The sequence below is a fragment of the Larus michahellis genome, chromosome 8 (assembly GCF_964199755.1).
Source record: "Larus michahellis chromosome 8, bLarMic1.1, whole genome shotgun sequence".
NCBI classification, from domain to species: Eukaryota; Metazoa; Chordata; class Aves; order Charadriiformes; family Laridae; genus Larus; species Larus michahellis.
In genome coordinates, this window is record NC_133903.1 from 1,936,915 (window position 1) to 1,950,013 (window position 13,099).

General features: G+C 52.9%; 1 protein-coding gene across 6 annotated transcripts in view; it reads right to left on the reverse strand.

The window, feature by feature from the left end:
• Positions 1–7,706: 7,706 nt before the first annotated feature.
• Positions 7,707–13,099, reverse strand: part of PRKAR1B (protein kinase cAMP-dependent type I regulatory subunit beta) — a 101,900-nt gene continuing 96,507 nt past the window's right edge. For 3 of the 6 annotated variants that reach the window (XR_012588671.1, XR_012588670.1, XR_012588669.1), the window contains exons 10-12: positions 10,124–10,205; positions 9,390–9,697; positions 7,707–8,404 (exon numbers count right to left, since the gene is read on the reverse strand). Coding sequence is in view for 3 of the 6 variants with exons in the window: in XM_074597419.1 (XP_074453520.1) it covers positions 9,525–9,697; positions 10,124–10,205 (255 nt within the window). In the remaining 3 variants the exon portion in view is untranslated. Of the gene's footprint in view, positions 9,698–10,123; positions 10,206–13,099 lie in introns of all 6 variants that reach the window. The other 3 variants (XM_074597419.1, XM_074597418.1, XM_074597417.1) reach the window with 1 other exon arrangement.

Sequence of the window (13,099 nt, forward strand, 5' to 3'; positions counted from 1 at the left end):
CCGCCGCCTCTACCTTCGGGTGGACAGTGTGTATCAGATGGCACCCGGATGGTTTCAGCGTGAATCACTCACTGCCTCTCTAACCGGCATTCCCATAACCTAAATCTATCAAAAAGAACATAAACCACATCAGAAGCCAGTTCTTGGATACTCATTTGCTAAGACTTTGGAAATCTCTTATATTAAACAGATCATCTCTTTATAGGAGTATGAAGCTGCCCTGATTACACAAAGGATGGAAAGGGACAATCTTCCATCTGGGAAGGCTGTTTAACTTCTTCTGGCTTCCTAAAAAGCCATTGTCTTGTAAACTGAGCATTCCTCCGCTAGCCGGATAGACACAACATTCCCCATCTCCAACCCAACGCCGTGCAAGGCCGGCTTCGCTCTCTGCGGCGCGGCGGCTCCCGAGCCGGCAGCCGGGAGGTGCCGTGGGATGAGGGGTGCGGGTGGGCTGGTGCCGGCTGCCCCCGGAACACCCCACGGGGAGCGCGATGGGGCCAGACCCCGTCCTGCCCTGCCTCCTGTGCGCGCTCCCCCCGCAGCGGCCTCTGCCCTGGTGGGTTTTGGAAGGATGCTCTTTGCTCCAAGCACCTACCGGACATCGACCCCCTTCTCCCCCCACTCGCCGGTGCCCCCCCACGCCGTCCCTGCCCAGATTCGGCTCCAGGTGATGTGACACGGCAAGAGATGTTAGTCCTCAGCCTTTTAGTCCCCTCCTCTGCCGAGCCCTGTGATACCGACAGCGATTCCCACCCCTTGCCTCCCCAGTGACACTTTAAATTCGGGAATCAAACGGAGGAGCTTTCCCATGGCGAGTCGCTGGGCTCGCAGGGATCTCACCGGGGCCACCAGCAGCCTCCGAGGCTTTGATCTGGTGGCTCCTGGGTTTCTCCGTGTGGCTGGAGATACGGTGAAACCCCGGATCCTCAGGAAGATGAACTGCTTCCTTAAAGGGGCTGCCTCGCTCCTTACCCGGGCGGCGAGCAGGGCCAGGGTCGCTCACACGGGCCACCCGAGGAGGTGACACCTCAGGACACCAAACCACATCCACCGAACACCCTTTGCTTGCAAACCACGGACACCACGCACAGTTCTTTCCGCAGCTGGAGAACCAGCTGCGAGCAGCAGTGAGGCGTCAGCCGCTAAATCGGATCTTATAGGGAAGATTTTCCTTCCGTGCTATGATAATCCCAGGCATTTTGGTTCTGCGCCGGTAGCTTTTATTCGTGGTTTCCTTCATCTCTGGGCGATAACGTGTTCCGTTTCTGTTTGTGTACATGCTCTGGTACACGCTATTGTGCGGCTGATGGGCCTTAAGTTCACGCTTTGTTGAAGGTATATTTCTTTCAAAAGGTTTTACATTACTAAAGGTAGCAAGTCACAAAATAAAACCATTGTTGCAAATATCATTTGAAGTTAATCTTCGTATAATCCACAGTAAATATTTATAGGCAATACAAAAGTGGCCGGATTTGTTTACAGTTTGGAATTGTTGGAGAGAGGATTCCATATAGATTAGTCGGCTAATCTGCTGTAATCTGCTTAAAAAGCAACCGAAATGGGTTTTCTTTCACTGAATCACGTTAGCCCCGTGTGCGCAGTGACTTCAGACCGGAGCACAAAAGGGCATTTCCCTCGTGGGCGCCCAGAGCATTGCTCGCGTTGCAGGAGAGCCATAAATTTCCTCTTCTGCCTCAAAGACGGGGACAGCTGCAGCGCCTGGATCCGCGCTGAGCCGGGCGTCGGGCCCTTCTATCCCATTTCCTCGCTCCAGCGTTTGAACTGCATCGCCTGGGGACAGACTGGTCTTTGATGAGGCACCTGCAAGGTGTCTGCACAGAAGTCGTCCTTTCTGAATTTATTCTGTTTTATTTCGCTCCCTCCTAAGGAGGATCTACGTGAGGTGCCTCCGCGCTAGCACGCTCCTGCGTTAATAAGGAAAATATCCTGCTAGCTTTCCAGAGGTTTCTAAAGTTTCATGGAATCGTATAGAATCATAGAATGGGTAGAGTTGGAAGGGACCTTAAAGAGCATCTCGTTTTGGGAGGAATGGGAAATTAGCCCATATTCTTTACTCACAACTCAACTTTGCTCACAAGGGAATTGCGGCTCAAGGTAGAAGAAGATTTTAGGTACTCACCACATCTCACAGAAGGTCCGTGGCTGATCCAGGCTCCCACGGGACCTGCGTGTCCCCTCCGTGCAGGGGCTGCCGGGCTCAGGCTCGGACTCGCACTGGCCCAAGGAGCGAAGGGCACAGCCCGGGCAGCAGGCTCGGGGTCCGCCACCCGACCAGGCGAGGAGCTCGGCCGCGAGGTTCGCTTCACACGTGGCTGAGACCGCGCGAATGGTGGTGAAATCCTGTCTGGGGGCCGTTCACAACCGTTCAGAGGTTGCGGAGGGCAGAGGGGTCCCTCCAGGTCCCCATCCCCGGTGCGGGGACGCTCCCGAAGAGGTGGCCGCGCTGGGACAAGGCTGTGGCGTGGCACAGGGCTGTGATCCCTCCGGGATCCAGGAGAGCCAGGCAGGGAGCAGCCCTGCTGGGGGAGAACCAGGCTGAAACCATCCCCCCCAGGGCTATCGGGACTCTATTTCCCGTTTACCCACCACACCTGGGAGCCACCAGGTGGCCACCATCAGAGCCGGCGGCCAGGGCAGAGAGGGTTGCCCTCGTCTCCTGCTCCTCACTGGTTTCGGTCCCCAGCTCCCGCGCAGCCGGCGTGGGGCGGGCTGGGCACCCCCCAGTGCCCTCCTGGGGCTTGAGGCCGAGAACCTCCCCGGGGAAATCTGGGGAAGGAAAAACCCATCTGGCCTCGTCCTGCAAACAGCAAGAGCCGCGGGACGGCGGGCCCCAGCCCGGGAAGGGATCCGGCCCGTCACCGGTGCTGCCCTCTGCCAAACGCATCGGCTTTCCCTGCCGGGGCAATCGCTTTTCTTTTCTTCCCTACCACACATCCCCAGCGCCCGTAGAGCGCTTCAGCGTGGGTCCCTCTGAATAATACATTCATCCGCAGTCCTTCCCCCACCCCGTCCGCAGCAAGGCCTTCATTAGCTGAACACGGTGGCTCAGCTCCAGCGCGCACAGCTGCCGTCACTGCTGCAATTCTTTTGCCTTGAGAAAAAGCATATACAATTTAATATGCTCCTGGCACAACAGCTTTTCTGTAGCGGAGGAGGCGGGTTTGTTTATGGCTATTTTGATAGGGCAGCTTTCATCCGGACACAGGTTCTGCTGCATCTCCCCGCTCGCACAAGGGCGCCTTTGTTGGGCCGGTTCTCGTGTTCCTCGGGAGCCACCGGCCGCTTTGGTACCTTCTCCTGCCCCCTGCAAATACGAGTTTTAAAAAGCCCTCCTTGGCTAACCCTGTGTTTCTCTAAAAGCTAAATCCCGGGCGAAGAGCCAGAAATGCGAGGCAGTAGGAGAGGGTGCGATGCTTTCCTGGGTACGTGTCAAGGATCAGGACCATCCTGCCATCGCACGGGGGTCTGGCCCGCGGTACCACGTGCTGGACGCCTCTGAGCATCCGTGTCAGCGGGAGCGGAGCTCGTGATGCTGCCGGTGGCCGTTAGTGGCGACTTACAGGCTTGCCAGGCTCGGGAGCAACTCTATTGCTTTCCCAGACACCTTCGGCCTCGCCAAGAGCCGCGCGAGCCATGCGCGGGGGCATGACACTCCCTCCGCGCAGCAGGGCCGAGGCCGGGGCGTCTCCACCTCCGCAGGAGCCGGTGCGAGGAGATGCAGGTTCTCCCCCGGCAGCGATTCCCGCAGTCACCATCACGCGCGTTAAACTGGGACCAGTGGCCACGTCCCCGCTGGGGGCGTCTGCGGCGGGCGCAGCCCCCGGGGGTGGAGGGGATGCACCTCGGGGCTGGAAACTCTCCACCAAATAACCCAGAGCCTGCGAACGCAGCCGCCGCCTCTGCCTGGCAAATGGCTTGGGCTGCCCCTGGATGAGAAGGAGAAATAATCTCTTGTATTTTTCAGCTGCTAAGTCTGTTCCCTCTTGCTGCCGTAGTGGAAATAAATGGTGGGAGGGTTTAGCCAGCACTAATTCATTGCCACGTCCGATGTGAAGTCGCTGGGACTTTGTGCTTGGCCCACAAATACAACCGAGCAAATGAAACCGGCTAGAAATACGACTCATCATCCGATCATCGTAAACACATGGTAACGGAACAGAGTCACTCTGTAGCGCACATGAATTCCACACATGTGGAGGAATGCAAAGCCGCTATTGTACCCCCACTTTGCAGATCCATTTCACTATTTTCCCAGTTTATCTGGAAAATACATACTGCATGGTACTGTACGTCGTATTTCACTGCTATGCACCATGATGTCTTCTAATGGAACAATCGCCATGCTTGTAGTCTAAGGGCGATACAAAAGTGCTTTCAAATAATAACAATACATTTTCTGTATAAAGAGGATAGGGAGTAGCCACTTCCCAGAAAGGCTTGATTTCCCTCGAGCCAGCGGCATGAACGTCCCGAGCGCCAGCAACGGCCGGCGGTGGTGAGAAAATCCCTACCCCGACCCCAGCCTGTGCGTCCCGTCTCCAAGCGCCAGCTCCTGCGAGGAGCGGAGGCTGGCAGCGCCCACCCTGGGTAAGGCGGATGTCCCCGGTGAGCCCTGGCACCGTGAGGCTCCATTTCCCCCATCAGGGCCTGGGTCGGGGAGAAGAGCCGGGGGGGGCACTTTTTTGGCAAATGATCTCTTTTGGCTTCAAAGCGGGGCCGTGAGTAGCGAGGAGCCGCGTTCCCGCAGCCCAGCTACCAGGGATCACGCAGCCGCGCAGCATCTGCCAATTCATTCAGCGCTGCTGGCCCGCGCAGCGCCGTGGCACGCCGCTGTTCCACGTTTGGAGACAGTTTATACTGGAATAGGAGCAGTCTTCTTGGGTAAAATGATTATTTTTTTCCTCCGTGAGAGCTCACAACTTTTTTAACGAGAACCCTGCAGACCGAGAGCTGCCCCAGCAGCAGAGGCCGGGGCGCGCGCTGCAGCCAGCCGGGGCAGCGGCGGCTCTCGGTGCTGCTTTTGGTGAGAGCGACGTGAAAATAGAAATTACTACGGGGCTGAGGAGGGGCTGGAGCACTCGGAGCAGGATTTACCCGCGCACTTCTGAGCTGGGAGTCAGAGGATGCCCAAGGAGACGCTCCGGCTTTGCTTCCCTTTCCCAGGCAAAGCGCAGCCTCTTTTCTAAAAGCTGAATCCAGATTTTCAGACATCAGAAGAATCTCTCGGGTATCGGAGCCCAACCAAGTACAAAAAAACCCCCATCCTCAGCCCTCACAAAAATCCCAGACGGCTGCAGACGCCCGCTCCGCCGGCCGGGCAGCTCTTTCGGAGCGGAGGCCGGTGGTGGAGCGAGCGCCGCAGCCCCGTGAAACCCCGCTGAGCGGCACAGCCACGGAGAAACCCCAGGAGGAGGAGGAGGAGGAGGAGGAGGAGCAACGAAGCCAATGCATTCCCGTAACATGGGATTTTTAAGGCTATGCATACGCTCACATGCAAATATGTTCTCCTTCTCCAGAGGGAAGTGGGACCTACAGAAGCGACTCTGGCTTTGGGAACGCTCTGACGAGTTTCTGAGCAGTCGTGTGCATCCGAAGGCGGCGAAAACGAGCTCCAGTCAGGGTTGCCAAATCATTAGAAACAAATTAAAAAAACATGCCTGGGAGCGTAAGAGTAGATAACTCCTCTCTAAACGGTGAGCTGGTCTTTGGAGCACCAAGCGTGAGCTTTTAAACTGGTCAGTGCTCACTGGGTCACCGGCGCAGCAGCACCTACCCTGTCCCCTACTCCCGTCCACCCGGAGCGGATGGAGTCCCTGGGACACCCCTGCAGCCGCGGTGACCGCACGTGCCCGTGGCACTGCAGGGACCAGCGGGCAGTGGGATCTCTGCCTCGCTTCGAGGAGCCCGTCGTGGTTTTGCCTCCGCGCAAGGGAATATTCTCTCCCTTGGCCGCTACACAGAGACGCGCGCAAAGGACAGACACCGTCCCTTCCATCAGCGGGTCAGCGGAAGGATTCAGGCACCACTGAAGACTTAGATCGGGATGTGATGCACACACCTCCTGCGACCTTCCCAACAGAAGAAATGTCACCCTTCGCGTGGCGCCACCCCTTCTGAAGACCCCTTGCCACAGGGAAACCGAACTAGCGGCCAACAACCAGGCTGGTGTGCGCTGGGATTACTCGGTTCTCTGCACCAGCTCTCGCTCCCCACCGCCCCTGAGCAGGTAACGCGGTGCCGGACTGTGCTCGCTCGAGGATCGAGGACTCACGGTCCAGGTGACTCCACAGCCTCAGGGCCCATCGCCACAAAGCAGGGGGAACGCTGGGGAGAGCTCGCAGTCATCTGAGACACACACCAAAGCCTGGTCAGCCACCTGGGGCTCGTAAAAAACCTGGAGGTACAATTAGTTTCTATTAAAAAAAAAAAAAAAAAGTCTTTTTCTTTTGTCTTGGGAGTCCTGAAACGGCTGCAACACAATTAAAACCGACCGAAAAAAGCATGACAATGAGGAGTGGTGAGATGCTCTTTTCTGGGGAGCGTGGGCTGGTAACGTCCTTCTGGAAGAACCTCAGAGAGAGTGGTCACTTCTGATTACTACATAATGTGAGTAATTCTCTGGAAAGACGCGTCCTTCCCGCCTGAATCATAGCGAAGGGGGGAAAAATAACACACTCCAAAAATGGAAAGCTGGACAGCCCTTGGATGCCGGGAGCCGCCCAAGGTTCCTGTGCGGGGGCCACCGCAGAGAAGCTGCATGGAGCGAGTCCACAGCCCTGCACCCTGCGCCGGGGGGACGGCTCCACCGCCGCAGCCAGGCTTGGACCACAACACGCCTCCTTGTGTGGCCACCCGGAGCCCAGCTGGGTCTGGCAGGTAATGTGGCACTAACAACACGCTCAACTCCTCTTCCTCGCCCAGAAGCCATCCTCTCCAGTCCTTCGACCCACGCGTTCACCCTCATGCGTGAGGTACAGGCGGCTCCTCTGGAGGCTCGGCCTTCTCCGAGAAGTTTGTCCTCAATGTAGCTCTTGGCCAGCGCATCGCGTGAACACGAGCCACGGCAGCAGCACAGCGCGTCTCCGGTGCCAAAAATGGCTTCGGCCCCAGGGCAGCTGCACTTCTAGAAGTCCAGGCACGGCCAGAAGTTGAGAGGAAGGACTGGGACAGATGCCCACGTGGTCGGGGCCGTGGGCTTTGTCTACGGCACTGGGGCAAAAAGGGGCAGCACCGGGATTGCCGAGAGCGCCTGTTGTTGCCCAGGTGCTGCCGCCGGCGGCACGGGACTCGGCAGAGTCCCGCGGTTTTCCAGGCGCCGCGCAGGGTCCCTGCGGCCAGCGAGGCAGCTCGCGTGCCCCATGTTCCACGTGGGCTTAAGCCCCGGCTCAACTGGCACCCACACAACACGAAGGTCCGAGAGACACCTTGAACCCCTGCTTCCTTCTGTAGGCACACGGGGTTCCACTTAAACAGAAGACATTTTTTCCCTCGTGCTAATCCTGCAGAAAACCAGTTTGGTTTCCATTACTATATATAGCACTGGGATTCTGGGTCTATTTTTTGTCCCTTCGCATCTGATTACTTTCAGTAGAGTTCAAACTTTTTATGATATGCAGATTTTAACTAGAACGACTTCTATTCATACAGACTTCCATTATTAATAAACCCACAACGGCCACACATAATGTAGAAGAATTTTATTCATACGGAAATCCCGTCCCATCCTCCACTGCAAATATTACAATTATCTTTAAAATGTCATTGAATATCATTTTGTTCCACTTAAAGCATAGGAATCCTGGTGTTAAATGGTTACACTTCTCTTGAGATTGCTTATAACAGAACCATAATTCAAACGCATTTTCCATGAGCTGCAAAGGTTTAAAGCAAAGAATCTCTGTTGTGTGTGTGCTCGAGGAACTTCTAAACAGTGTGGCTCCTACTTGGTGTTTAACAAGAAATGTATATCTCGCACATTATGTGAAACGCTCACAATTTTTTACCAATACAACAGAAATACAACAGGTAAAAGAACATACATGAGTGACCGGTAACCTTTAAAAATTATTTTTTTAAAAAGATTGCACAAGAGAATACAAACCCTGTGAAGCGAATCAGAAGTTTTGCAAACGCGTATACATTTATCCATATATATATAACGGGGGTCTGCCTATATAAATGTACATGATAAAAAATGCAAGGTTGAAAAACGTGAATGGTCATATTTAATAACACGTGCAAGAAGCGTTAACATAATCATAATAAATAGTAGCAACGGATGGATGCTGACAGGACCACTGAAAATGGGCCGGAATAAATGAAGCGCCTTGAGGTGACGGGAGACGCCTGGAGGAGCAGCAGCCGCCTCCGCAAAAACCAGCTCCCGGAGCGTCGGGCCCTGGTGGCGGGGGCCGACAGGAAAGTCCCACCTGCGCGAGGGGGCTCGTCCCCGAGGGACCGGGGCTCCGGGAGCTTCGTGCAAGATCCCGGTGCTTTTTGTGACACAGTACACGTCTGCTGGAGGAGAGGCGGCAGTCTGAAGCATGGATTGGCTTTCAGAAAATCCTACAAAAGCCTAACGTTTAGTCTTATACTAAAAGAAAGGCATTTGAATTTAATTAAGTGGACCTTACTAAAAACAAACTGCTGCTGTTGCCCCCCGTGTGCACCTGGCACCGTCTCTTCAGCGTTTCATACAATGTTCAGAAGTGGCTGAGGACACTCTGCTGCAGATAAATACGTTTCGAAGCCCACTTAACTCAGCAGAGAAGTCCCCGATGGACTTTAAGGGACCTAATGCAAACCCTCATCTAAAAAAAGAGCTGAGGACAAATAACTGAGGTCCTCCAGGCTCCATCGGAACTCTCACAAGACATCGTCCCTTCCCCCAGAAGAGCGGAGCGGGCTCTTTGCCTCAGCAGACGCTGCACAGCAGACCTGAAAGGAGGAGCATGGCCCCTCTACCTAAGCCACAAACAAAATGACCCAAAAGCTCTACTTTCCCCTGGCTCGCTGGAATGATCAAAACCTTCCTCCAACCTCCCCTCTTGAACTGTGCGACTGCACCGTGGGGCCTCAGAAACCCCCAGTCCACAACCAGGGAAAAGTCTTCTAAAAGCGCCGGGCAGAGGGACATCGCTTGACCAGAGAAGCTTGACCGAAGGTGACTAAGACCAACTTCAAAGATAATAAGGGAAATAGAAATTCATATGAATTTTAAATAGTTTAAAAACACAGTTTTAAGCTATATGATCCAACAACAGGTAAAAATCTTGCCTGCCAGCCAAGAGCCTAACCTTCCCCAAAGCTAGTCTGATCCGAACAGTTGTCTTCCTACTTACACGATACATGAGATTTGAACTGACATCCCGTACGTGACATAAACAGAAAAAATACAGATAAAATGCACATCTTTTTTCTTCTTCATAAAGCTATGGAGCTGCACAGAGCAAATTTAAGTGCACAAGGTCACACAAAGGCAGCTTTCCAGGAGGAATCGTTTAGACGGTGAGCGAAATGAAGCTGTTGTATCTCTGGATGTTTCTCTTGAGGATTTCGGAACAGGGGCCCAGCACGCGTTCGAAGCGGGGCCGATCCAGCTTCACGCACTTCAGGGGTCCGCGTGCCACCACGGTGGCGGCGCGGGGCCGGTTGAGCAGTAAGGCTATCTCACCTGGAAACGGGGACAAACAGGCTCTCACACACCCTGCGCCCCCTCAGCGGGCACGCATCACCCGCCAGGCGCCGCCGCGGTTGTGGAACATCTCCCCTCACGTACCTCTCGACAGACACTTTACACAAGTGCGCTGACAGCGCAGATGCACTGCACATGCATAATGCATGCCTGTAAAACGCCTTTGAAAACAAACGCTTTCAGACGGTTTTGCTGGTTCTGGATCTGTCTCCTGTCAGCTACGCCGGTGGAAACCAAGGAACGGCTTCAGCTCCGCTCCCACCCCTCCGCGTCGCTGAAAGCCGCGGCTGACCTACACGCAACCCCTCGCTTGTCAAAGAGCAGAACCCTAATTAAGACAATAATTACTTGATACGACTCCATGTGCCCGTCTTTCCGAGCCATACGTAAGTTGAATTTTCTTACCAAAATAATCTGATGGACCAAGTCTTCCAACCTCGACGTACTCCTCGTTGTCCGACCTGCGCTGCAGAACCGACGCTGTGCCCTGCGAAGAGGAGGGCGGAAAGTCAGTTGCCTTCGCTTAAACCTCTTATGCTTTAAAAAGCATCGAGCCCTGAGTATTGCCTTTCGCGTGTCACACTCCTTTAGTTCTGCTATGGGAGAGACGACGATTTCAGTCAATTCCTGATACACGAATGAGAGGAATTAAAGGATGAAAAAAGATCTATCAGTATGGCACACCATTTCTCTCTTAGGAATTGTCTGGATGCAGACAGACTCGGCTCACACGGAAGAGAAGAGCGACAGGACAGAACTCAGTAACTCCTATTTAACTCACACACATAGTGTGTGCTTTAATATAATGCAAAAATATGTTCTGGGGGGACGCAGAACCTCACAAGAGACGCAGCAAAGCTTTACATCAGAAGGAGTGAAAAGGCGACTTTGCCAGTCGCAATCCTGGGACGTGAGTTTGTAAGACCGCAACCAGAGTTTCACCCTCACCTGGTCACTCCCTGCATCTATCACTGAAATGGCTGGTAAAGGCAGTTTTTAACGCTTGTTGCAACAAAGGGTGATTTTTTGGGGGTGGCTTTGCCCGCCTGTGGCCTGTAGTGATGCGGACACCTGCGAGTCAGCCGCTGGGGAGATGGAATGTGTCTTGTCTCCACCGCCCGTAAAAACTGCTGTGCTTGACACGTGCTAATACATGTCAAAACTCAGCTACAGTCTCTTAAACCTTCAAAGAGGTTTTACATGCAGAAATATTCTAACCTGGAGGAAATCTTAAATTATTGTGGCGTAAAGCTTTTGTAGAGGAATAGAGAAGGTATCTGCTTTTCTGGGAAAAAAAATAACAGTAACACAAAATTATCTTCTGAATCCAAACCAAAAGCACAGGGAAAGGCAAAATGTTAACATACTTCGATTTTAACTGAAATTAAAATGATTTTTAAAAGCAAGATTTTTAAATAGACTGGGGAGCCGTTTTTTGACAGTGTAGTTGCATTGGTGTTTTGATGTTACGATTTTCCGCTTGGAAAGTAGTAAGTGAGGGCCGATCCTGCCCCAGCTAGGCCAGGGAAGGGGAGGAGACACGGCAATGTGGATTATTCTCGGAAGATTGATGCCGGCTATTGGAAGACATCACAGCCCTCACCCTGCAGTTGAACGCCCAAGTCTCACATGGCCATAATTTGCTTTCTTCTGAACAAGCACAACTACGCTGCTGTAATACCGCTGTATTGCATCACGGCCCATTTCATAACAGGGTTATTTTTAAGCCCATACACTTTACAAATTGCTGGGCCACTCTCTAGGTTAACTCCTGTGCTATACAAATGAAGACGTAAATCTTATTTCTGCTGATGCCGGGAACCAGGAACAAAAATCAAATAATGTGCAAGTATCGTTTGATACATGTTAAGCCGCTGATGGGTTCTATACGGACTAGGGTGTATCTCAAATTCCTCTGGCACATTAAAAGTTATCATTTCTCATTTTGCCCATTAGCAGTAACATGTGCGTGGTATAAATCCCCGGATATCAGACTGTCAACACGTCACATTGGTCACAACAATCTACCGTTGCACCCCATCAGCTCCCTGCCGTGTCGGTACGGCACAGATAGCGAAGAAACAGCCGGGCTGTGAATCCAGGTCCATTTGAAAACAACCACAAAACTCTTCTCGGCTTCAGTTCCTTCACTCCCGATGTGCCCGCAGCTGACGGCAGAAGATACAGAACCACGTGCTTGGCACAACGTGTATGAGCAAAGGCACCTGGGCGAGGGTGTTCGAAAATACGCCAAACGTACAGGAGAAGGTTGGGTTTGGTCTTTTGGGGGGTTTTGGGGGGGTTTTATCTACCACTGAAACTCGCCACGCACATAAAACTGGCCCCAGCAAGTGCAAGGCTATCCACAGAAGTAACTGGAAGAACGGGATATAAGAAAGTGATTTGGTGCCTGTCAAGTTTCCAGCAAAAATTCCTTATCCTTGATATAACTAAATTGTTCCGCCAAAGCTGCTGTTTTCCAAGATCTTCCAGTAAATCTGCAAGGGCATGAAAACGCAAAGATACTGTAATGAGTTTTGTCATTCGCACTTACGGCCAGTTCTCAGCGCAGACACACGTTCATAAGCGGCATTCTCGGAAGCCCCATACAGGGGATAACGCGTGTGTCGGCCTCTCTGCTGCCGAGCTTCAGGCCGGGTGCAGCTCACTGAGCCGATGCTGTTCTCACTGCAGCCGAGACGGGATCAGCTTCAGAACGGCTTCCAGCCCCTGTCCTCCTCTCCGTCGCCATCTGGAGCCTGGCAAAAACCTAACCCCTTGACCCAAATAGCTGTCTGCAATCCATGGCTCCAGCCTCTTTCCCAAAACTTTTATTACAGATGTTTTATTACATAAAACAAAAAAAATTCCCCCAAGTGACCCTATTGACCGCCCAGGTCAAAGGCAGGACAGTCTCGATTCCCCACTGCCCACCTTGAGCACGTTGCCATGAAGGTAATCACAATATCAAGGGGTATTGCTTTCATCTCCCCAAGCGTCAGCTTTTATTGTGGCTAATATTTTTTTGACAGGGTCCATATGATATAGGACTCCAACAAGTCAGTCTTCTGAAGCAATTTCTTCCACTGTTCCACTACAGTCGGCCTTTTTCATCCAAGAAACACCATGATATCTGTTGGAGGAGGACAGATGTGTCTGGCCTCCACAATAAACACTTGGCTTGGCAGGATAAAGCAATGCATATTCCAGATACATATTTTTCCACTCTTGTTTTAACAGTCACATCGGCTTTTCCCGTTGCCCAGTGAGAACAGGTCTATCACGGAGCAAAAGAGGTTTCCTGAGCCCGTGACAGCGAGTACCCAGATGTCAGGTCTGATTATGCCGCTTGGCCTCTCGTTGCACAATTCACCAGCTCCA